The sequence below is a fragment of the Felis catus genome, chromosome B4, assembly GCF_018350175.1.
Source record: "Felis catus isolate Fca126 chromosome B4, F.catus_Fca126_mat1.0, whole genome shotgun sequence".
Taxonomy (NCBI): domain Eukaryota; kingdom Metazoa; phylum Chordata; class Mammalia; order Carnivora; family Felidae; genus Felis; species Felis catus.
In genome coordinates, this window is record NC_058374.1 from 18,522,402 (window position 1) to 18,545,124 (window position 22,723).

A 22,723-nucleotide genomic window follows, 5' to 3' on the forward strand; every position below is an offset into this window, starting at 1 on the left:
TTAAGGAAAAAGAGCCCTCCTAATCCTGTTTAAAAGAAGTTTGTGCTCTATTCATTATGAATGATGAATACAAAGTAAAAAATATATATACCTTGAAACAAATTCAAATATAATTTATCACAGTTAATTGTGAACATACTGGAGTGGTATGTAGGCATACAAATACCATGCATTTGTTTCGCCTCCTTTTAACAGAATTTAGCTTAGGTGACTTGTTTTCTTTTATTTTCCGCTTTGAATTAGATAATTGTCTTGGTTACATTACATAGAATTTGTTTTCACCAGGTCGGCAAGGTTTAAAAATGGAAATTGCTTTGTTATAGATCAAATTATACAAAGGTATTATTAAATTGGGATTGTGATTGTAGAATTCTGTCTACAGACATAATAGGGAAGTCTTTGCTGAAAGTGTTAGAAATGCATATTTTGAACGAATAGCTGCTGTTACTGTCTAAAACAGAAGAAAGAAATCCAGAAATGTTTGTCAATTTCATCACAGTAAATAAACCAGAGGTGATTGATTCTCTTTCTCTAATACCTTCATTCTTGGCATCTCCAAGTTCAGCAATCCAGACACACCTCCATCCCTGTCATTTTTGTCCAAAAACCAAAGTGGCAACTTATCTTCTAGTGAGCCATCTCCTGGGAATCCCTCATTCACTCACTGATACATGCGCCTCCTCCTTGCGCCTCCTCCTTGCGCCTCCTCCTTGCGCATACGCCTCCTCCTTGCGCATACGCCTCCTCCTTGCTTTCTTCAGTTCATTCATTCATTTGTTCCTCATTCGTTTCTTTGTTTACCCAGGAGAATGTATAGTGCACGCTTTCTAAGTACATGGTAGTTTCTTTTTTTTTTTTTCTTTTTTTTTTTTCAACGTTTATTTATTTTTGGGACAGAGAGAGAGACAGAGCATGAACGGGCGAGGGGCAGAGAGAGAGGGAGACACAGAATCGGAAACAGGCTCCAGGCTCTGAGCCATCAGCCCAGAGCCCCACGCGGGGCTTGAACTCACGGACCGTGAGATCGTGACCTGGCTGAAGTCGGATGCTTAACCGACTGCGCCACCCAGGCGCCCCAGTACATGGTAGTTTCTATCCCCCATGGGCCCTGTGGACTAGCAGTGGGGATGGTCATTATGCACATAACCATGTAGACAAGTACGATGCTGAATGTTACTAAAGTTGTGTAAAGAAGAGTTACCTGGCATGGTGAGAGACTGTGATGGACGGTGTTGACCAGTCAAGATTTTTTGCAGAAAGTAGCTATTGAGCTGAAATCTGCAAGATTTTCAAGGAGAGATTTCTAGAGGCAGGTGGCCCAGCATATGTAAGGTATCTATGGTTGGAGGAGCTATAAGAAGGTTAGTAGGTTTTTGTTGTGAGGAGTTGAGAGGTACCATGACAGGAGATGAGGCTGGAAACATGAGTAGCACACAGACTCTTAGTTGAATCTGTGTCCATTAGCCCATTAACACATTTGATCTTTATCTTAACTCTGGTGGGAAGCCATTTAACGACTTTCAAGCAGCATAGTGATCCAATTTGCATTTTGAAAACTACTCTGTTTACAATGTAGGATATGAATTTCAGGAAGACTAAAGTGGATGCAGAACAATCAGTTAGGAAGCCGTTTCATTAGTCAAGGAGAGACATGAGTTTCTCTCTTGAGAAGTGCATGATTCAGGAAATATTTATGAAGTAAAATAGGATGGTGTTAGTGATTGATTGAATATGAGAAACGAAGGAGAAGCAGGGATTGAGGATGAGTAACTCAATTTCTCCTGAATTCTTTTACCACTACCTACCTTCTCTCTTCTACCTGTTGCAGTTCATACTCCACTATAAATTTAGTACACATCTTAGATATTTCATAGAGTATTTCATTCCTTATATCTACTTTTCTAAACTGGAATTTGGTTCTTCCTTAATTTCGCCATTTCCTCCATGGCCCCCTGGAGTGGAGAGCATGCAGGCTTCCACTTGGCATAAATCATGGTTTCCAGAAAACTGTCAACATTCTTGTCCATCAGTCCAGGTTAATACTCATCAAAGGAGCTTCAGCCTGGTTTGAATTCCCCAACTGTAACTCTACTACTTGAATCCTTCTTTATCATAGGTAGAGACCCTGGCATGTTGTTTTTAAATAAAACAAACATTTAATTAAATACACACACGTAGTATTGTCAAAGATGGGCTAGATTAAAAAAATTTTTTTTCTTCTGACTTCCGTTTTTATGTTCTGTTCTGTTTCCAATGGAACCACTTATTTCCTCTGTATCTTTCCATAAACATCCACTAAATACACCAGCATGTGTGTATCTTGTGGGTGTGTATGTATTCCTCCCTCTCACTTTAAAAATATTGTCATTTATTCTATATACCAAGTAAATTTCATTTGTCTCAAGAGTTTAAAATATTTAAAGAAAAAAATGAAATTATACAGTAATCACAAGTACTAGAAAAATATGAGAGAATTTCATTTACTATTGGATTGTCAAAAAACATAAAAGGAAAGATTGAAAAAGTTGACTGCATAAATGTACAAAATATAATTTTCCTGAAGTGTTTTGATCTTGAGATTTATCCCTATCTCATACTTCTAACTCTAGTTCCATCTCATGGTAGCAGCTCCATTTAAAATGTACTTAGAGACATAACCATTTCTCTTTAAATATTCAAAGCCTCTATCAGGTATATTGGAAAACAATAAAAGATTATCATAACCACTGGAGAAAGAATTTACTCGACTGTCTTCATGTTATCCCTGGTGAATTTGAAACTTCAAAAAATAATTATTTTTAATGCTCAAACTCATTACCTTACATTCTTAAATATGATACACTAGAAACCCAGGTACACAAATTGTTCACCACCAAAACATCAGAAATTTACTCCAAGTCAGGATCATGAAAGAATATAGATTTTTTTTTTAAATAGACCTTTGGATTTCTTGTTTTAGTGCTTTTACAGCAGAGTTAGAACTAGTTGAATGTTAGCATGCAATGTTAGCATAACATTTCTTAACTGTTAACTATTAAAACTGGGTAATTAAAAAACTGAGGAATAAACCATTGTTTCTGGAAATACCTTTTTGAATGACAGGAGTGGCAATGTAGTGTAAATTTTTGCCATGCTGATCAAGACTGTAGAAAGTGTCCTTTGAATATTTGACTTGGAACCTTTTGGAATGAAGATGGAAACTGCAGGAACAGTATTTGAGCCAATTTGCAGTTTGTTTTCAGTCAAGGGCTGAGCCCAGGGCTAGTGAACATTGCCTAGGAAACATAGAAACAGAATCCGCTGTCCTCTGAACGAGAGCCTCAGCCACATTGCAGTAGTAAGCCAGTTGGAACTGTGGTAGACCTTTCTCCTCAAAGCTTAGGGGCTTCTTTTCTGCCTAGACTTCCTTCTATGTTTTTCTTGTTTTCTTAATGCAGATCACAATTCCTCTCCCTGTTTTCTTTGTCCATTCCTAATGGCTAGGATTATATTTTATGGAATTTCTTTCCACACATTACCTCCTTTTGTGCTAACATTAAAGTAAATGCCATAGCACCTTCACATTTTCAGGTTTTTGCTGCAAACTACTAAGGATAAATATATAGGGGCTTAAAAAATAACAAATATGAAGGCCTTTCAAATGGTTCAGGATCTCTCAAAGCAACTGGTCTACCTTTTTTTTTTTTCTAACCTGCCACAAAAAAAAAAAAAAAAAAAAAAGAAGAAGCACCATAAGAGTTTTATATTCTATCCTTATATCTCTTAGAAGGGTTGGCTGCTCCACAGAACTCTCTTGCTACATAAGTAGAATTACAAAGTGAGAGCAAGAAAAGCAGCTCCTGGAATCTGGGACCCGGCCTACTACTGTATCATTTAGGCTTCAGTGTTGCTATGAGCTGGTGGTTCTCCCGTTGAACATAAACAATTTCACAGAGCATCAACGTTGGACAAAGCCACTCTGGAACCATGGATCACAGTAAAAACAAGGTCACTTTTGTAATTGTGACTGAGCACAGGTGATACACAAACACTGTCCCAGCCACAGAAATGACCAAACATCCCTGTGTCTTGACTCATAGGAGTGTTTCCAACCAATTACAACTTTAGCCTATTCTAGTCTTCCCTTTGTTAGGTAAGAATCTTTAAGGTATCCAATCACATAATTATTTTGCTTCCTGATGGCACCCAATCTGGATCAAAACTCCATTTCCTTCGACCCTCCTCCAAAGTAACCTAGCCAAAGCCCTATCCCATAAATCATTTTTCATGCCCTCTCACTGAACGGCCCCATGGTTCCCCATGGTATTTTTTCTCCATCACTGCGACAAATGATAAACCCAACTTTATTCAACTACAGTGTGCCTGGTAGTCTTTGTCTGGAAGGCAATTAAGAGAGAATGGGGTCAAGATTATGGAGTCCTTGTGGGCCATTTTAAGAACTTTGGCTTTTACTCTGATTGAGATGGGATGACATTGGAAGGTTTTATTTTTTTAACTTTTTAACTTTTATATTTTTATAAAATTTGGGGATAGTTTCCAATTCACGGAAATATTACAATAACTATACAGAACTTATATTTCATACAGATTTGCAGATTATTATCAGTTTGCCCTTTTATTTTATATATAATCTTACTTCCAGTCATCTCAGAGCAAGTTGCAGATATCATCATGCCGTTTTACTTCTAAATAATTCATTGTCTCTTTCCTAAAATAGAGGACATTCACTTACATGTATAATCAATTAACATTGATAAGTGTTATTATTCAATTTATAGGCTTCATTCATAATTTATGAATTTCCCTCAAAATGTCCTTTATGTAATTTTTGTTTTTTGCCTGGTTCAGGATCTCTTCAAGAATCATACACTGCTTTTAGGTTTTAATTATCTTTATATTTCTTTAATATACAGCAACTATTAAGCCTTTTGTTGTCTTCTTTGACATTGACATGTTTGAAAAGTATACACCTTTTATTTTGCAGAGTATCCCTCAGTTGGTGTTTGTTGATTTCTCCTTATATCTAATTTCAGTTCATTCCTTTTTGGTGAAAATACTACATTAATTTGTCACCTTTCCTTGAAAATCCATTAATCGTGTTTCTCTTTTTAATTTATCTTAAGTTTATTTATTTTGAGAGACACAGGACAGCATGAGTGGGGGAGAAGCAGAGAGAGTGAGAGTGAGAGTGAGAGTGAGAGAGAGAGAGAGAGAGAGAGAGAGAGAGAGAGAGAGAGAGAGAATCCCAAGCAATCTCCACACTGTCAGCGAGGAGACGGACGCAGGGCTTGAACTCCTGAAACTGTGAGGTCATGACCTGAGCCAAAACCAAGAGTCGGATGCTTAACCGACTGAGCCACCCAGGTGCCCTGATCATATATTTCTGAATCCATTTCTGAATGATATATCCTGATTCACTGGTCACTTTGTCTATACATAAATCAGTACTACACAGTGTTAATTATTATAGCTTTATAGTATTTATTGAAATCAGGTGTTGTATATTTGATAACTTCGTAGCTAATCTAGGTGCTTTACCTTTTTGTATATATTTTAGAATCATTTTGTTAATTTCTACAAAATCCTACTGAAGTTTTGATAGAGGTTATATTGAAGTTATAGATAAATTTGAGGAGATGTGAGTTCTTAACAATATTAAGGTTTATGATCCATAAACCTGATATATATGTCCATGTAATTAGGGTCTCTTTCCTATCAATATTTTGTAGTTGTCAATGTAAAGGCCAGCTATCTATTTTTTTAAAATTTATCCCTATAATTTCATGTTTTAAAATGCTCTTTTAAAGGACTTTTAAAAATTTCAGATTCTGGTTGTTTACTTCTAGCATACAGAAATGTGATTGATTTTGTATATTGATGACATATAATCTTGCTAAAATTATTTGTTATTACAAGAGCTTTCTGTAGATTTTGTATTATTGTTAGACGAATGTATTGAGCACATTTATGCTTTGCTTTCTTTGCCTGATAATTCCATCATCTTCTTTGTATCTATATTTACTTTTATTGACTAATTTTTTTCCTGGTTATTGATCACATTTTCCTGCTTCACAGCCTAGTAATCTCTAATTTGATGCTGGAATTGTGAATTCTCTGTTGCTAAGTGTTAAGGCTTTGTATATTCCTTTAAAAATAATTGAACTTTGTTTTAGAGGTACTTAAGTACTGTTTGGGTCCTTTGTGATTTATTTAAAACAATTTTTAAAGACAGGTTTAGAACAGAAGTCAGCATTTTTTTTAATTTTAATTTTTTTGAAGTATAAACACAGTACGATATTAGTTTCAGTTGTGGAACACAGTGATTTATACATTACAAAATCTATAAAAGTGTAATTAATATACATTACAAAATGTTCACCACAATAACAGTTACCATCTCTCATCATATAAATTTATTACAATATTATTGATTATATTTCCAATGTTGTACTTTTCATCCCTGTGACTTATTTATCTTATAACTGAAGTTTGGGGGCACCTGGGTGGTTCAGTCAGTTAAACATCCGACGTCAGCTCAGATCATGATGTCGTGGTTCGTGAGTTCGAGCCCCGTATTGGGCTCTGTGCTGTCAGTGCAGAGCCTGCTTCGGCTTCTCTGTCTCCTTCTCACTCTGCCCCTCCCCTGCTCTCTCTCTCTCAAAAATAAATAAACATTAAAAAACCTAAAAAATAATAACTGGAAGTTTGTACCTCTTTATCCCTTTCCTCTTCACAATTTTTTTTCTGTATTTTTTTTAACTCAGGAAACTTAAGTCTTCTTTTTAAAGTAATCTACTGTAAAAACAAGTTGAGGTTAAAAGAATATGTTCAGAGAGTGAATATGTTCAGCTGTGCAGGCCATATGGTCTTGATTGCAACTACTTAACTGCCATTTTAGTGTGAAAGTAACCATAGATAATGTGTAAACAAGCGGGCATGGCTAAGTCCCAATAAAACATTATTTACTTAAACAGGTGGTAGGCCAGATTTGGTCCCAAGACTGTAGGTTGCCAATCCAATGATTAGTCTAGAGTCTGTTTCCTTCAAGAGTTACTTTGCCCCATACTAAAATGTACCCTTCTGGAATCCATACTGAATGCCCTGTGTATTCACCAAGGACTCCACTCACTCTGGCTGGTAGAAACTCAAAGATATGTAGCCCTTGGTGGACTCTGGTAATTTTTTCAGTTTATAGCTCCTAGTTATTATTCTCTTAGTTGTTCTCTATCTCTCTTTTTGGATTTTATCCTACAAATATAAAAGGTAGAATTCAGAAAAAGACTTAAGCGTCTCTTGATCTCCTTTTCTATATAGCTCCCTTTCCTCCCACAACCAAACATTGAAAATTTTAGCTGTCCCAGACTGTATCTCCTCAACTCAGTGTTACTCCATTTTCCGATGGGCTGACCCTTGAGAGTTACAGTCTAGAACATGCTTCCATGCAGAAATCTAGGGGTGATCATAGGATGTGTCTTTTTTCATTTTTCTAAGGGATCACTATCCTGTGTTTCCTGATGTCCGTTGTTTGAAAATACTTGTTTTAGGGGCGCCTGGGTGGCGCAGTCGGTTAAGCGTCCGACTTCAGCCAGGTCACGATCTTGCGGTCCGGGAGTTCGAGCCCCGCGTCAGGCTCTGGGCTGATGGCTCAGAGCCTGGAGCCTGTTTCCGATTCTGTGTCTCCCTCTCTCTCTGCCCCTCCCCCGTTCATGCTCTGTCTCTCTCTGTCCCAAAAATAAATAAATGTTGAAAATACTTGTTTTATATGTTTTGCCCTAGTTTCTAGTTGTTTATTGCCGAAGGATAATTTCATACTTTATTATTGTTTCTTACTGTGTATATGCTTGGAGTAGGTCTTATTACTTACTTTGATACTCAATTTGTCCCTGATTTGGCCAGTAAGTTTCTCTAAAAGCTGGTTCCTTAAACCTTTCATCATAATGCTGTAATATTTGAGTACTTTGTTATTTTCTGTGACAAAGAATATCTAGGCTCATCTTGAACATTTTTGCTCTTAGCTCCAAATAGACCATTTTCCCAAGGAGACCTGGTTCCTTTTAGTGGGGAATATTAATTAAATAGAGTTTGGGACAGAGGAGTGATATTCAATTATGTTAAAATATCACATGGTTCTTTTTTATTTAATGGACCTTAGGGGTCGCGGGTAGGACACAAAGATCAGAAGGGAAAGAATTGTAATAAACTCACATAAAATGTTGGTTGCTTGAACCAAAATAGTAATTGTGAAGGAAGATTGCATATGAATTATGATATTAAAAATTGTGTATATATATATGTGTGTGTGTATATATATATATGCACACATGTATATATGAGTTATATATATATATAAACTATATATATATAAGCTACACACACACACACACACACAAACTTATATATATAGCATAACTCATATGCTATGTATGTGTATAAAACTTGGGCCCATCCTCAGTTACAAGGTGGACCTCCATTCAAAATTTGGTGCAGATGTAGGGGTGCCTGGGTGGCTCAGTCAGTTGAGCCTCTGACTTCAGCTCACATCTTGATCTCATGGTTCATGTGAGTTTGAGCCCAGAGTCGGGGTCTGTGCAGACAGCTCAGAGCCTGGAGCCTAGTTCCCATTCTGTGTCTCCCTCTCTCTCTACCCTCCCCTACTCATGCTCGCTCTCTCTCTCTCTCTCTCTCTCTCTCTCTCTCTCTTTCTCTCATTCTCTCTCAAAAATAAATAAAATCATTTAAAGAAAATTGATAATGAAATTGGGTTCAGATGTTAAGACTGACAATACTAAAAGGATTGAAAATGTCTATTACATAATTAGGCTTCCTGGGACATTAGAGTAGCTTCAAAGCATGTCTAAAAGTTTTAGAGAGTGAGAAGGGAAAACTGGCATAGAGTTTCATTGTGGTTTATGGGACTGGGGTGAGAATTTCTGTGCACAGGTAAGGGCATGTAATGATTTGAACCTCCTGCCAATAGGGGGAGCACTGGGGCTACCTTACTATGTTTCAGCAATGACGTCAAACATCAAAAAGTAGAATCAGACTCTACTACACTACTACACAGAGCCCCTTAGAAGATTTGTAGTAACTGTAGTTATAGAATTGCCATAAACCCAGTTGAGGAAGTCTGTTCGCTGGAAAAGTTTGGAGGGGAAGAATCAGAGTTTGCAGTTAACATTGTTAAGCTTCAGATGTCTTTAAGATTTATTTACATTGTAGGTTTTTGGCTTTTATAATTTGTTCTTTTTTAGAGAAAGAAAGTACCCACTAAGAAGATCTCTGCCTAATTGAAATAAGAATATATTTTTGCTAAAAATCAGTTATACAATTGCATAAAAGCTTTCATATCACAATCACTTAAAGATATACACTCTACCTGTAAGTAGCTGGTTTCTTTGGACGAAACAACAGGCATGGAAAATAATTTGGAAATAAGTAAATAACATTAACTGATAATTTTCCTTGATATTTAGCAAAAAATATTTTATGGGTGGAACACATGAGAGCAGTGAAAAGGGCTTTCTGTTCAAAATTTATCTTGTGTAATATTTGAATTATTGTGTTTTTTTTTAAATTGTGTAGCTATTTATGTTTTAGAAATGTAAAAATAATCTTAATTTTTATGATTCTATATTGATTGTGTAATATATTGGGGTCTATGGTGTGTTTCCATTTTGAAACATGTTCAAAATATTTTCTTGTTTGTCTTGAAAGAATCAAATTTTAGCTTGATTTGGTCTCTTTGGAGAAAATAATCTTAGAAACCAGTTTTGCTTTTACTCCCCAAACAAATTGGAATTGACAGAATCAATACAAATGCCAACTTGTGTAAAACTAAATGATCTAGTAATTTTGCAGATTCTCAACGGTCCCCTGAGAAATAATGCATCTGGTAGTCAACACCACCATTTTTGTTCCTTGGTGGGCTTGTCTTGTGATAGTTGACTTGCATCATTGCTCTTCTTTTCAAGTCAATAGATTTAAAAAATAGATCAGAAGACAATAGACCTGTGTCCAAATTGCACCTCTGCTCTTGAAAAATCATCAAGCCATTTAACATCTATAATCCTCATTTATTTTTCATCTATAAATGAGAGTTAATGTAAGTGATATCCATTTCTGTGTAGCTCAAAAATGCTTTAACGTTATGATTCTGAGTCAAGTTCTGTGATTGAAACATTAAAGGTCTTTTGCTTACCCCCAATCTGCTAAAACTGAGTTGGGAGCCTAAATAAAAATAGCTTAATCCCACGCTGCAAGAAAGGAAAATGTTAGCAATTAACCCAGACAAAAAAGTTTTGTTAAAGGCAGAATGCATGGTTGAAAGTTATTTTCAAAGGCTTTGCAGGTGTAAAGGGCATTTAATTAGGCAATTTTGAAGAAACAACCCAGAAACAGCTTAGCACACAAAATGGCTAGAAGCCTTTGGAATACCATTCTTCTCCCTAGCGGTTTCTACATGGCATCCCACCATCTCCTCCTACTTCTTCCCTCTTAGCCATCTATTTTCTAAAATGTGAGACTGATCCAGGACATAAAATCTTCTTTATGAGATTTTATCAGCAGGAGTTTCCAGCTCCCAGAACACCTTCGAATAAATCCCTGAGTCACCTCCCAGCTCTAATCCACACCAGTCCTCAACCACCAGACAACACCAGGCCCTGGAAGCTACCATGTAGAAGTGAAGTAGGGAGGCATTATCAGCTTCTCTCCCTAGACGGTGGGGAGGACAGGAAGGAAGAAAATTTCTGATGCCATAGTGTCATAGAGCAGTTGGGATGTGGATATCCCAAGTTGGATCTTTGAACAACCTTTCCTACTGAAATATTGGGACACTGGTGCTTATGCTCTGTTGTAATACTGGAGCAGGATAATAACAGTACCTTGAATGTGCATATTGAACTACTTTGCTGTTTCCAGAGCACTGTATTTCACACATTCATTTATTTGACTAATATTTTCTGATCCTCTACTCATGGCCAGGCACTGTTCCAGGTACTGGGGATATAAACAATAGTCTCTTTAGTTAGTTTACCTTCTGTAGGTTTTACTGTCCTTTTTTTTTCTTTTTTTCTTTTTAGAAAGCTCTTCAAGTATATAGGTATGATCCAAGTCTCGTAACTGGGAAGTATCAATACCAGAGTTCAAACTCAGATCTTCAAAAACATTGCTTTTTATTTTAAGCTTTCTGGAAAAAAAAGTCTTTATTGTTGACATTGCTTTGTAGGGAAATTGCTTCTAAAATTTGAAACAATTGACAGGTATATATGCATTTTGGAGAAAAAAATCTGTTAGAAAGTTGAATATTACTTATATATTCATACCCCTGCTTCTGAGAAAGTACCATATAAGTATTTGGCTTCTGATAAATATTGAAATGCATGGGTGGTAATGGAATTTACTTCCAAATACACCATAATACATAAGCTCTTAATACCCTAAAGATTTTGTTTCAGGCTAAAAAATGGAAAGCCACACTTTGGATTTCAGATCTAATATATATTCTTGAACTCAGCTTACAGGAAATGCTCTATTTGAGGAGTCTTGGGGTACTTTCCTCGATCAGTAAAATGATACTTGATTTTTTTTTTCATTTTGAATAATCCTTGTGAGTGATCTATTGGCCGGAACCCTGAGGGAGATTAGAAAAGAGATGAGGGTCAGATAACTCAAACTCTTAAGAATACCATGTTTCGTTATATGTTAAAGTGAATCCATTTTACTAGCTATTAACCTCAGTGATGTGTTAGTAGTGTCTCCTCATCTTCATTTGTTTTCTGTTTTTTAGGTCCCTGCCCTCATGGCTATCGGGAATGTCAGAATGGCAAATGTTATAAACCAGAGCAAAGCTGTAATTTCGTAGATGACTGTGGAGATTATACTGATGAAGCAGAATGTGGTACCTCCTGTACTTTTGAGAAAGGCTGGTGTGGCTGGCAAAACTCCCTGGCTGAAAACTTTGATTGGGTTTTGGGGGTTGGCTCTCATCAAAGCCTACGACCTCCCAAAGACCACACACTCGGAAACAAATATGGTAGGTTATTAGGCTGTTACAGCAGTCCTAATCATATTCACAGTGAGCATCTCATTGTTTCCCCAACAGCAACTGGAGAGCTCCAGAGAGACTACCATAGTACCATGGCCAGCAAGTCAGGCATTTCACAAATATATTTGTCTCCTGGGACTGCTATCACAAATTACCAGAAATGGAAACAATAGACATTGTCTCACCCTTCTGGAAGCTAGAAGTCTGAAATCAAGGTCTCAGTAGAATTGGTTTCTTTTGAGGGCTGAGAGAGAGAATCACCTGTACCATGCCTCTCTCCTAGCTTCTGGTAGTCTTGGACATTACTTGGCTTGTAGATGATGTTATGCTGTGTCTTCACACTGTCTTCCCTCTATGCATGTCTGCCTCTATGTCCAAATTTACCCTTTCATTACGACACAATCTTAGTGTGGACTAGGGCCCCCCCTGATGACTTCATTTTACTTTGGTCATCCACAAAGGCCCTATATCCAAACAAGGCCACATTCACAGAAACTGGAATTAGGACTTCACCGTCATATAACAGGGAGCAACCAAATTTTAATAAGATTCTGATCATTGTAGATACATGGTAATATCGATAGAGGCGCCTTTCCTCAGTGACACGTGCTTATAATTAGTATCGCTGAATTCTGCCACTTATTTGATCATTAGCACATCATGTAGCTCTTCAGATTTTCAAAATTCCCATCTGCATATGGAGAGAATAAAGTTTTCCCTGTGTACCAAACAGGGATTACAGAAGCGAGACGACATGTATGGAGGGAAAGCGATTTGAAAACTAGAAGTGCCATGCAGATGTAACCATAAGATCACATATGTCAGAAGTGTTGGGAATGCCTCATTTTTGCAGTAAGTAGATGAGGTCAAGTCTCAGACTCATTGGTCAAAGGACAGAGGACGTTAGCAGAATGAAGAAAGGACCCTGAATTCCTGGATGCTACAGAATAAGAGAAGAGGTATCTAAGGGTGGAAATTCCACAGGCCTCTGATAAAACAAAGCCATCTAAGCCAAAATAACCACAACAGAGAAAGGAAGGTCTGAGTCCCATGCAAACACTCAGCTCTACATATGTAAAATGTTTTGAGTCTTAGATACATAAGTATAATGTACCTTTCATGTTACATATTAAAATTCTCAGCATTTTATTTATATACTCAATAGATGAGTGAAGTTTTGAAAAGTACATCACATTCCTTTATTTATATTTCATAGGTAGTATCTTCCCATTGTTTTACAAGAACTCGATAGTTTGAGGAGTCCATTATATGATTTCTATAACTATCTTGTTGATTCAGCGGCACAAATATCCTGTCAGATCGGTTAATTTGCATACTGTGAAGTACTTTGCTAAACGCACAGACAGTTGGAAATTGTTCTGTCAGTGAGCTAGAAGCAAGGCTATTAGATTTTCTTTCTGTTTCAAATGGAAATGCCTTTGGCAGCTCATATCATATGAAATATAATTAAAAACCCTAACTAAGATGGAAAAGCTAAAATGATGCCCTCGTTGTTATTTCTGTCCTGTGTGAATGCTATCCTTGTTCCTAGGGCACTTCTTGTATCTGGAGGCTACGCCGGTGGGCCTTCAGGGCGAAGAAGCACACCTCAAGAGTGCTGTGTGGCAGGAATCCAGTGCTGCCTGCACCATAAGCTTCTGGTATTTCATATCTGCAAAAGCTACAGGGTCCATTCAGATTCTCATTAAGGTAGGGTATTCATCTGTGATGCCTCTGAGCTTAGCGAGGCTTCCTACAGGCAGCACATGGCCAAAGGGACTTTATCATAGTTCTGCTAACTTGGCCAGAGGAAGCTTCCTTTCATCGCGGGGAGCTTCCACTTGTGGTTCAAATGCTCGGCGGGGTTTGATAAGCGGGGCATGGGAACTAGCTTTGAGCTCAACATCATACCCTGTGGTTATGACTGAATCCCAGAGTCTCCTCTTATGATAACAGTTAGTCTAAGACTCATGAATTTCTCCTTTCTGTTTAGGCATCTCCTTCCCTAGCCTTCTCAGTAAAAGAAAATAGATTATTTGTACATCCGAAAGGAGAGTGACTATCCATTTTAAATCCTGTATGAACGATCATTAAGGGAACTAATATTAGACATTTTGGTTCTAAGCACGCCGTGCAAAGGACTGAACCCACTCAGGAGCATGATCAAGGTGTGATTACATTGAACCGCTTATTAATGATGACACAATAATGCATTTTCTTAGTGAGGATTAATTGGATGTTTCTGTCAGGGCTTTAATTTAGTATAACAAAGTGACAGTGTTCAGGGAGCAAACTAACAAAGTATATATTAATATTAATAAGACTCGGTTCATATACCTTTATTCTTTGGCAAGTTAAAACGGCAGCAAAAAAGGAGATGAACGTGCGTGCATGTGTGTGTGTGTATGTGTGTGTATGGCTGATTGTGTGTGTGTGTGTGTGTGTGTGTGTGCGCGCGCGCGTGTGTGTCTGTTCATTTCTAGAATCTAGTTAGAATTCTGAGAAAACTCACTTTAAAAACACACTCTAGAGGCCATTGCTGTTTTATCACACACGAACTTTGCTGAAGTGCCTTGCACTGATGGAAAATGCCTGACCACAATACCAAAGGGCTCTTACATCTGAATGGCTAATGCCTGCATCGTCCATGTTTTATCTGAAACCTGAGTTAACTTTATAATTTAGGGTTCTCCTATAATCAGAAATGCCTGCCTAATAAAATACATGCAGCAAACACCACAATGCTTTCTTCTTATATTTAAATAGGGAAGCTTAAATATAATGCCTAAAGTTCTCACAAGAGTATTTTGCTGGTACTCCTTTGAATGGGATACTTGATGATGTGGTGTCTACCATGTGGAGGACTTTGTACCACTTTGTGGGCTTTGCTTTTATTATTTGCTCCACTCATAGTCACCTTTAATCTCTCTTATATCCTAGTAGCAAACTTTATATTACTATAAAATGCAAAATTAAACTATTTTGAGATACGTCTTGTTATCAAGTTCGGTTGAATGCCTATGGTTCCTCCAATGGAGGAATGTCTTACGGACATTTAACAGCATTTTAAAGCAACTGTCTTCCTACCATATTGAAAACAAACAGTCACACTTGTTTAAAAAAAACATGCTTATCCTCATTTAGTGGCATTTACTGCAAAAGAGAAATCTTTCATAGCATATATTGATTTTATATTCAGGAATTTTAGGGCAATCATTTTATTTTGGTAATTAATATGATACATATTTTTGATCATCATTACAAAGTACTTCTTAGGCTACTCTCTGTGTGGAACCATGCTGGATTTTAACCTGCTCATTAATTTGAAAGCATCCTGGCCAGATGGCAAACACAATAGGGGCAGGGATTCTGCCTTTTATTTCTTTCTTTCTTTACTTCTCATCTTTTGAAATGGTCTCAATTTATGCATGTGTTGCCTCTGGCTCAGTCTCCCCTGTCTATTCTCAGGAATGCCTCCTTCTGTGTTTCCCTCTTTTGCCTCCACACCAAGCCCAACACAATCTGGTAGATTCAGCCCTTCACAAAACTTTCCTTGACCACTTTTGCTTGTCATGATTAGTCTTTCTCAGAGTGTCCCTCACAGCTCCAGAAATTCCTCTTTCTCACTGGATGTTCAACTGTCTTTCAATAGACAGGTCATTAAATCTTGAGAGCAAGACCTTGAGGTTTTAGTCTTCATGTCCCTCTTATCTCTTCAGAGAAAGGACTGCAGGAAAAAAAGTGGTGGCCCCCTAGAGCCCAGTGCCAGTCTCAGGACATCCCTTTGGGGACAGTTCTTTTGAAAAAAATGGCTGATTATGTGTTACATACAAGACGATAAGTTCTATTCTGGGAATGGGGGGGGTGTTTTAAGATGGTGGCATTGGAAAACCCTGCGTTCAACTCCTTCCATGGATAAAACAAACTTATAGCTACATATGTAATAATTTTTCTCTGAAAACAAGCAAACAAACAAAAACCTTGAGAATTAGAAGACTAACACTTTCACAACAAAACACAAAAGAAATACTTTGAGAAAGATAGGAGAGACAGAGACATGGCCTTCCTGAGAACCCACCCCAAATGTAGTGACCCCACAATTGGGAAAGTTCTCCAAATTTGGAATTTTCCCACAAGGAGTAAAGAGATAGTACCCCATATCAGGTACCCTTACCTTGAGGGCTAGCACTGTAAAGATGAACCACCAAACACACAATGCCTGATTTAAAAATGAAATGGGGATAAAGACCAGAAGAATCATAGAATTCTAGAGGACATATATCCTACTCTTAAAGGGCTCATATGCAAACCCACTCACCTGAGATCTAGCACAAGAGAAACAGATTGAAAAGTACCTTACTGATTTTAAAGGGACTATCAGATTTTAAAGGTTCTTGCCTTACAGGAAGCAACCTGTAAGGACTTTATCCAGGGATGGAAGTGCTAGTACAAGTCATTTTTGCAACTAAGTTCCTGGTGATGGAGTAAATGGCTGCCATTTTTGGTGCCCTCCCTCTAGCCTGCTAACACATGGAGGGCATGTTCTGCCCTCCCCACCACATAACCAGGCTGAGAGAGTACCCCACGTTTCAGCCACCCTGGGCAATATGAGAGCTGCAAAAAGACCATCCTCCCCATGCAGCAGCCGAGGTACAGCTAGATCAGAGGAGTGCTCTGAGCCCTGCCCTCCCTGTGCAGAACTGGGATGGGTAAGTGACATAAGCCCTCACCTCCCTGCATAGCAACCATGCCGTGTCATAGCCGGCAGGCACACGCAGCCCATACAGCAGATGCCCATAGAGTGGGGCCATGGAGTGGGGAGGTTGTGGGGAGTTTGTGCTTCTGGCTCACACTGTACAATGCCTACACAAGACTACTCTTTGAAGACTGAAGGGGGAGCCACTGCATCTAATACATACAGAGAAACCGAGAGAGGCAAAAGAGGAGAGAGAGGAATATATCCAAAACCAAACAACAAGGGAAATCCCCACAGAGAGACTTTAACGAAACTGAGATAAGCAACACAATAAAGAATTCATAGTAATGGGTGTAAAGATGCTCACTGATCTTGGGAGGAGAATGGATGAGCACAGCAAGAACTTCAACAAACAGATATAAACTATAAGAAAATACCAAACAGAAGTTTAAATTTTTTTTAACGTTTATTTATTTTTGAGACAGAGAGAGACAGAGCATGAATGGGGGAGGGACAGAGAGAGAGGGAGACACAGAATTGGAAGCAGGCTCCAGGCTCTGAGCCGTCAGTCCAGAGCCCGATGCGGGGCTCAAACTCACGGACCGCGAGATCGTGACCTGAGCTGAAGTCGACACTTAACTGACTGAGCCACCCAGGCGCCCCCAAACAGAAGTTTAAAACTGAACTGAGAAATACACTAGAGGGGTTCAACAGCAGAACTGATGGAATAGAAGCATGAATCTGTGAACTGGAAACAAAGCAATGGAAAGCACCCAATCACAGAAGGAAAATAAAGGAAAAAAAAATGATTTTAAAAAGACAGGATGTCCCCTTAAGGGACAGTGTCAAGCAGAATAACATATTCATTCTAGGAATCCCAGGAGGAAGAGAGAGAAAGAAAGGGCCAGGAAAATTCTTGAGGAAATAATGGCAGAAAACTTTCCTAATTTGGGGAAGGAAACAAATATTCAAGTTCAGAAGCCCAGAGAGTTCCAAAATAGGATGAACCCAAAGGGAAACACATCGAGACCATTAAAATTAAAATGGTAAAAATTATGGGCGCTTGGGTGGTTCCGTCAGTTGAGCGTCTGACTTCAGCGCAGGTCATGATCTCATGGTTCGTGGGTTCGAGCCCGCATTGGGCTCTGTGCTGACAGCTCGGAGCCTGGAGCCTGCTTCCGATTCTGTGTCTTCCTCTCTCTCTGCCCCTCCCCCAATTGCACTCTGTCAGTCTCTCTCTCTCTGAAAAACAAACATTAAAAAAATAAAATGGTAAAAATTAATAATAAAGAGAAGATATTAAAAGCAGTAAGAGAAAAGCAACATATTGTACAAAAGGGAACACTCATAAGGCTATCAGTAGGTTTTTCAGCAGACACTTTATAGACCAGAAGGGCATGGCATGATACATTCAAAGTACTGAAGGGAAAAATTCCCAACCAAGAATTCTCTACCTGGCAAGGTTATCATTCAGAATTGAAGAAGAGATTAAGAGTTTTCCAGAAAGCAGAAGCTAAAAGAGTTCACCACCATTGAACTGAGCACACAAGAAATGTTAAAGGGGTTCTTCTAAGGTAAAAACAAACAAACAAACAAACAAAAAAACAAAAAAAACAAATGAAGGTTAAAAATCTAACTGGAAAAGACATGTAATCAAGGTAGTGGGTCAACAACTTATACAACAAATATGAAGAGGAAAAGGAAAAGTAGTAAAATTAACTAAAACGACAATAATTAGTTAAGGGATAAATAAAATAAAAAGATGTAAAACATGTCATCAAAAATACAAAATGTAGGGGAGGGAAGTAAAAATATAAAGCTTTGGCATATGTTCAAAATTAACTTTCTATCAACTTAAAAGAGACTTTTATATACATAATATATATGAACTTCACAGTAACTACATAGAAAAATCTTACAGTTAAGAGCACAACAATAAAAGACAGAAGAATCTAAATATGAAGAAAACAAACAAAACATGAGGAACAGACCAAGGAAAGAACAGAGATGATCAACAAAAACAGCCAGAAAACAATTAAAAAGATGACAGTAAGTACATGGTTATCAATAATTCCTTTAAATGGAAATGGACGGTTCTTCAGTCAAAATACATAGGGTGCCTAAATGGATAAGAAAAAGCATATTCTTCGATATGCTGCCTTATCAAACCTCAATGAGACATCACCTCACCTCTGTCAGAATGCCTATTATCGAAAACACAAGAAATAACAAGTGTTGATGAGGATGTGGGAACCCTCATGTACTCTTGGTGGGAATGCGAACTGGTACAGCCACTGTGGAAAACAGTATGAACTTTTCCTCAAAAAATTAAAAATAGAACTATCGTATGATCCAGCAATTTCACTTCTGAATTTTTATACAAAGGCAGCAAAAAAACTAATTAGAAAATATATATACATGCCTACGTTTATTGCAGCATTATTTACAATAGCTAAGATATGGAAGTAACCTAAGTGTCCATTGATAGGTAAATGTTAAAGAAGATGTGGTATATTTATACAACAGAATATTTTTTAGCCATAAAAAAAGAATGAAATCTTGCCATTTGTGACAACATGGATGCACCTTGAGGGTATCATGTGAAGTGAGTAAGTCAGAGAAGACAAGTACCATCTGATTTCACTTATGTGTAGAATCTAAAAAAGCAAGCAAAACAAAACAAAACAAACTGACTCATAGATACAGAGAACAAACTGATGGTTGCCAGAAAGGAGGTGGTAAGGGGACAGTTGAAATAGGTGAAGGGGATTAAGAGGTACAAACTTCCAGTTATAACATAAATAATTCATGGGCATGAAATGCAAAGCATAGGGAATACAGTCATAAGACTGTAATAATTTTGTATACCAACAGATGGTAACTAGACCTCTTGAGGTGATCACTTCATAATACATAAAAATATTGAATCAGTATACCATAAACCTGAAACTAGTATAGTATTGTATGTCAGGTATAATTCAATAAAAAGTTTCATCTGGAGACTTTGTTATCGAACTCTGAAATATATATATGCAATCACATGCCAGACACATGCAACCATTGAGCAATAATTTAACAACAGTATAGATTTATTCATTGAACACCAACTATATACCAGTTGTTGAATATGGACGCTTAATACTTAATGCTATTTCATGTAATTCTTTTTTTAAAGTCTGTTTATTTATTTCAGGGGGAAGGGGCAGAAAGAGAGGAGAGAGAGAAAGAGAGACAGAGAGAATCCCAAACAGGCTCTGAGCTGTCAGCACAGGACCTGAAGTGGGGCTTTGAACCTGCAAACTGTGAGATCATGACCTGAGCTGAAATCCAGAGTCAGATGTTTAAGGGACTGAGCCACCCAGGCACCCCGATTTCATGTAATTAATTCTTATAGTGCAATCCTCAGAGTTAAAGAATGTGAACCCTATTTTACTGAAGGGTGGCCAAAGGGGTCTCATAGAAACAACCTAACCCTCTTTTGGCTATATAACCAGTCAGTGACAGACTCCTGTAATAAAGGAGTGAATTTAGGGGAATACCAGCACAGCAAAGCTGTTTTTTAGGAAGCATTTAGTAAAGAACATTACAGTTATCCATATTGTATATATTATACTTCTATATTTCTTGCTTATAGTCACATGAGAACTAATTTTCTCTAAAGAGATGTATCTGGAACAAATGTAATCTTTGTGTCTGGAAGTGCTGGGAGAATTACAAGAAGATGGAAAGAGTATTTTGTTGAGAACATAACTTTATTTTTTTCTTTCCTTTGAGTTTGGCTTAGTTACATTTGCAAGCACACATACACATAATAAAATGGATTTTTCAAGAGAAATAAATTTGAAAATATAACTAATTTTTATAAGATTGAATAATTTACCACATAGAAAATTTGACTATCGGTCATCTCTTGGGCCAAACCACTTTGTGAGTGGGATTTAGTCCATGGGAACTGGTTGTGATCTCTGTTATTTCAGTGCCTTCAGTTAGGGTGAGTCAGTCAAAACTTAGATGGACTTAGTTTATTAAATTCAAGGTTATAAGTAGATGAGCTAGGACTTGAACTCAGGTGATATAAAAATTAAAAATTAGAATGTTATACAATCAGTTTTATTTCTTTCTATAGAGAAAAACTGGATGTGGATAATTACATTAAAATGCATTGGCTAGGTCTTTTTAAAATGTTGTAATCCCCCCTTTTTTTTAATAATCTTGGGGGCGCCTGGGTGGCTCAGTAGGTTAAGCATCTGACTTCAGCTCAGGTCATGAGCTCACAGTTTGTGGGTTCAAGCCCCATGTTGGCCTCTGTGCTGACAGCTCAGAGCCTGGAGCCTGCTTCAGATTCTGTGTCTCCCTCTCTCTCTCCTCATGCTCGTCTGTCTCTGTCTCTCAAAAATAAATAAATATTTTTAAAAAATAGTAAACTTATTCTTGATATCATGTTCACCTATTTTATCTCATTTACATTCAGTATTAAGTATCTCATTAAATTCAAATGTTTGCTTTTTAAACAGATTTAAAACAAGAAATGAAATAAGTGCTTAGGGGTAGAATAAGAGTCATATGGCATAGAAGTTAACTTGTTCTTACATATATATTTAATTTTACCTATTTTTCTAGTGACTTGTTTTCTGATGGGGTTAATTAAAGATGAGTAATACGTAGATTTTAATGTACTAAAAGCAATGTTATAGGGATTTTTAAGTTTACTTGTGTTTGACAGTTTGTTTCCATAGGTAAAAGTCTATCTAGCCTCATCAGGAAACAAAAGACTTTTGCATCTTTGCAGCTAGCCATTTGAATAACACCCAGGAACACCTGCTACCTGAAGAGCATTATCATGTTTTGGAACTACTCCATCTGTAATAAACTGTTGATATTTTAATCAAGATGACTGTGTGCTGTAGGGAATTTTAATATATTTGACTGAAGGCATTCAGGACTATCCGTTATACTGTTATGATAGAAAAAAATAATATATTCAAGCCAGAAGTGGAGAAAAAATAATGTATTTCAGGAGAGGCCTCCTGATTATAGCAAATGAGTTATGCTGAAAAACCATTACTAAATGAGTTCATTGTTTTATCTTGCTTAGTGGTTCAGAGAATTTTGGAGCAGATGGGGTTGCCTGTAATTTGTTCGGTCTTAACTCTTCATTTACAGATGAAGGGGCTAAGATTATGGAGGTTATATTTCTTGCCCCAGCTCACATGGTACTTTAAGAAGAAGAGTATGAGTCCAGTTTTCTTCTGACTTCTGATTGAGAGCTCTGATATTTGTCTACCTGGAAATTCTCTGTAAAGATCATATTCAATATGGAAATACAGATTTTGTTCAGTGAAAAATGTCAAATCAACGAATGAAAGGCCAGATTCCTTTGTCTACTTAGAAGACTGTGGCTGTTCTGGGTCTGCCTTTACCCTCAGTCTAGTAAGCAATGCACCTCAGTTGTGTGTAAGGGTTAACCCACAGAAGTGAACATTCTCTGTCCTTCCTAACTCACCATTACCCCACCCCCCTACACATATGCTCACTACAGTCTTAATCTGCGCAGATTTACAACTAATTGCTAACACTACAGGTGTCTAACTATTGGAGTGTGTCAGATGCATTTTCAGATTTAGGCGTATTTTCATCTCTTCAGCCTACTGAGCATCTGATACTATTTTAGTCATCTTGGCATATTAGTCATTATTTCAGAGTTAAGGATGTAGAGAACATGGACAGAGAGGATACATAGAATCTGGATATAGAAAATTGATTTTTCAAAGACTGTCTTGTAGATTTTGGACTGTAAATCAATTAAACTGAACCTTTAGTGCCAGAACTTCACTTGCTATTCCAGAATTGTTTCAGCATGTTAACAATTCAATCTACATAGTTTGGGCTGTATTATATTATTGACCTGGACCAAATTGAGAGAGAAAACAGTTTGACTTTTGCATTTTAAGCTATAGCATATGAGATATCGGTACTTCCAG

General features: G+C 37.4%; 1 protein-coding gene across 1 annotated transcript in view; it reads left to right on the forward strand.

Moving 5' to 3' along the window:
* MALRD1 (MAM and LDL receptor class A domain containing 1) overlaps positions 1–22,723 on the forward strand; it is a 768,730-nt gene that overhangs the window by 417,308 nt on the left and 328,699 nt on the right. Inside the window, exons 28-29 of the mRNA XM_045062650.1 lie at positions 11,789–12,034; positions 13,599–13,756. Coding sequence (XP_044918585.1) covers positions 11,789–12,034; positions 13,599–13,756 — 404 coding nt within the window. The remainder of the gene's footprint in view (positions 1–11,788; positions 12,035–13,598; positions 13,757–22,723) is intronic.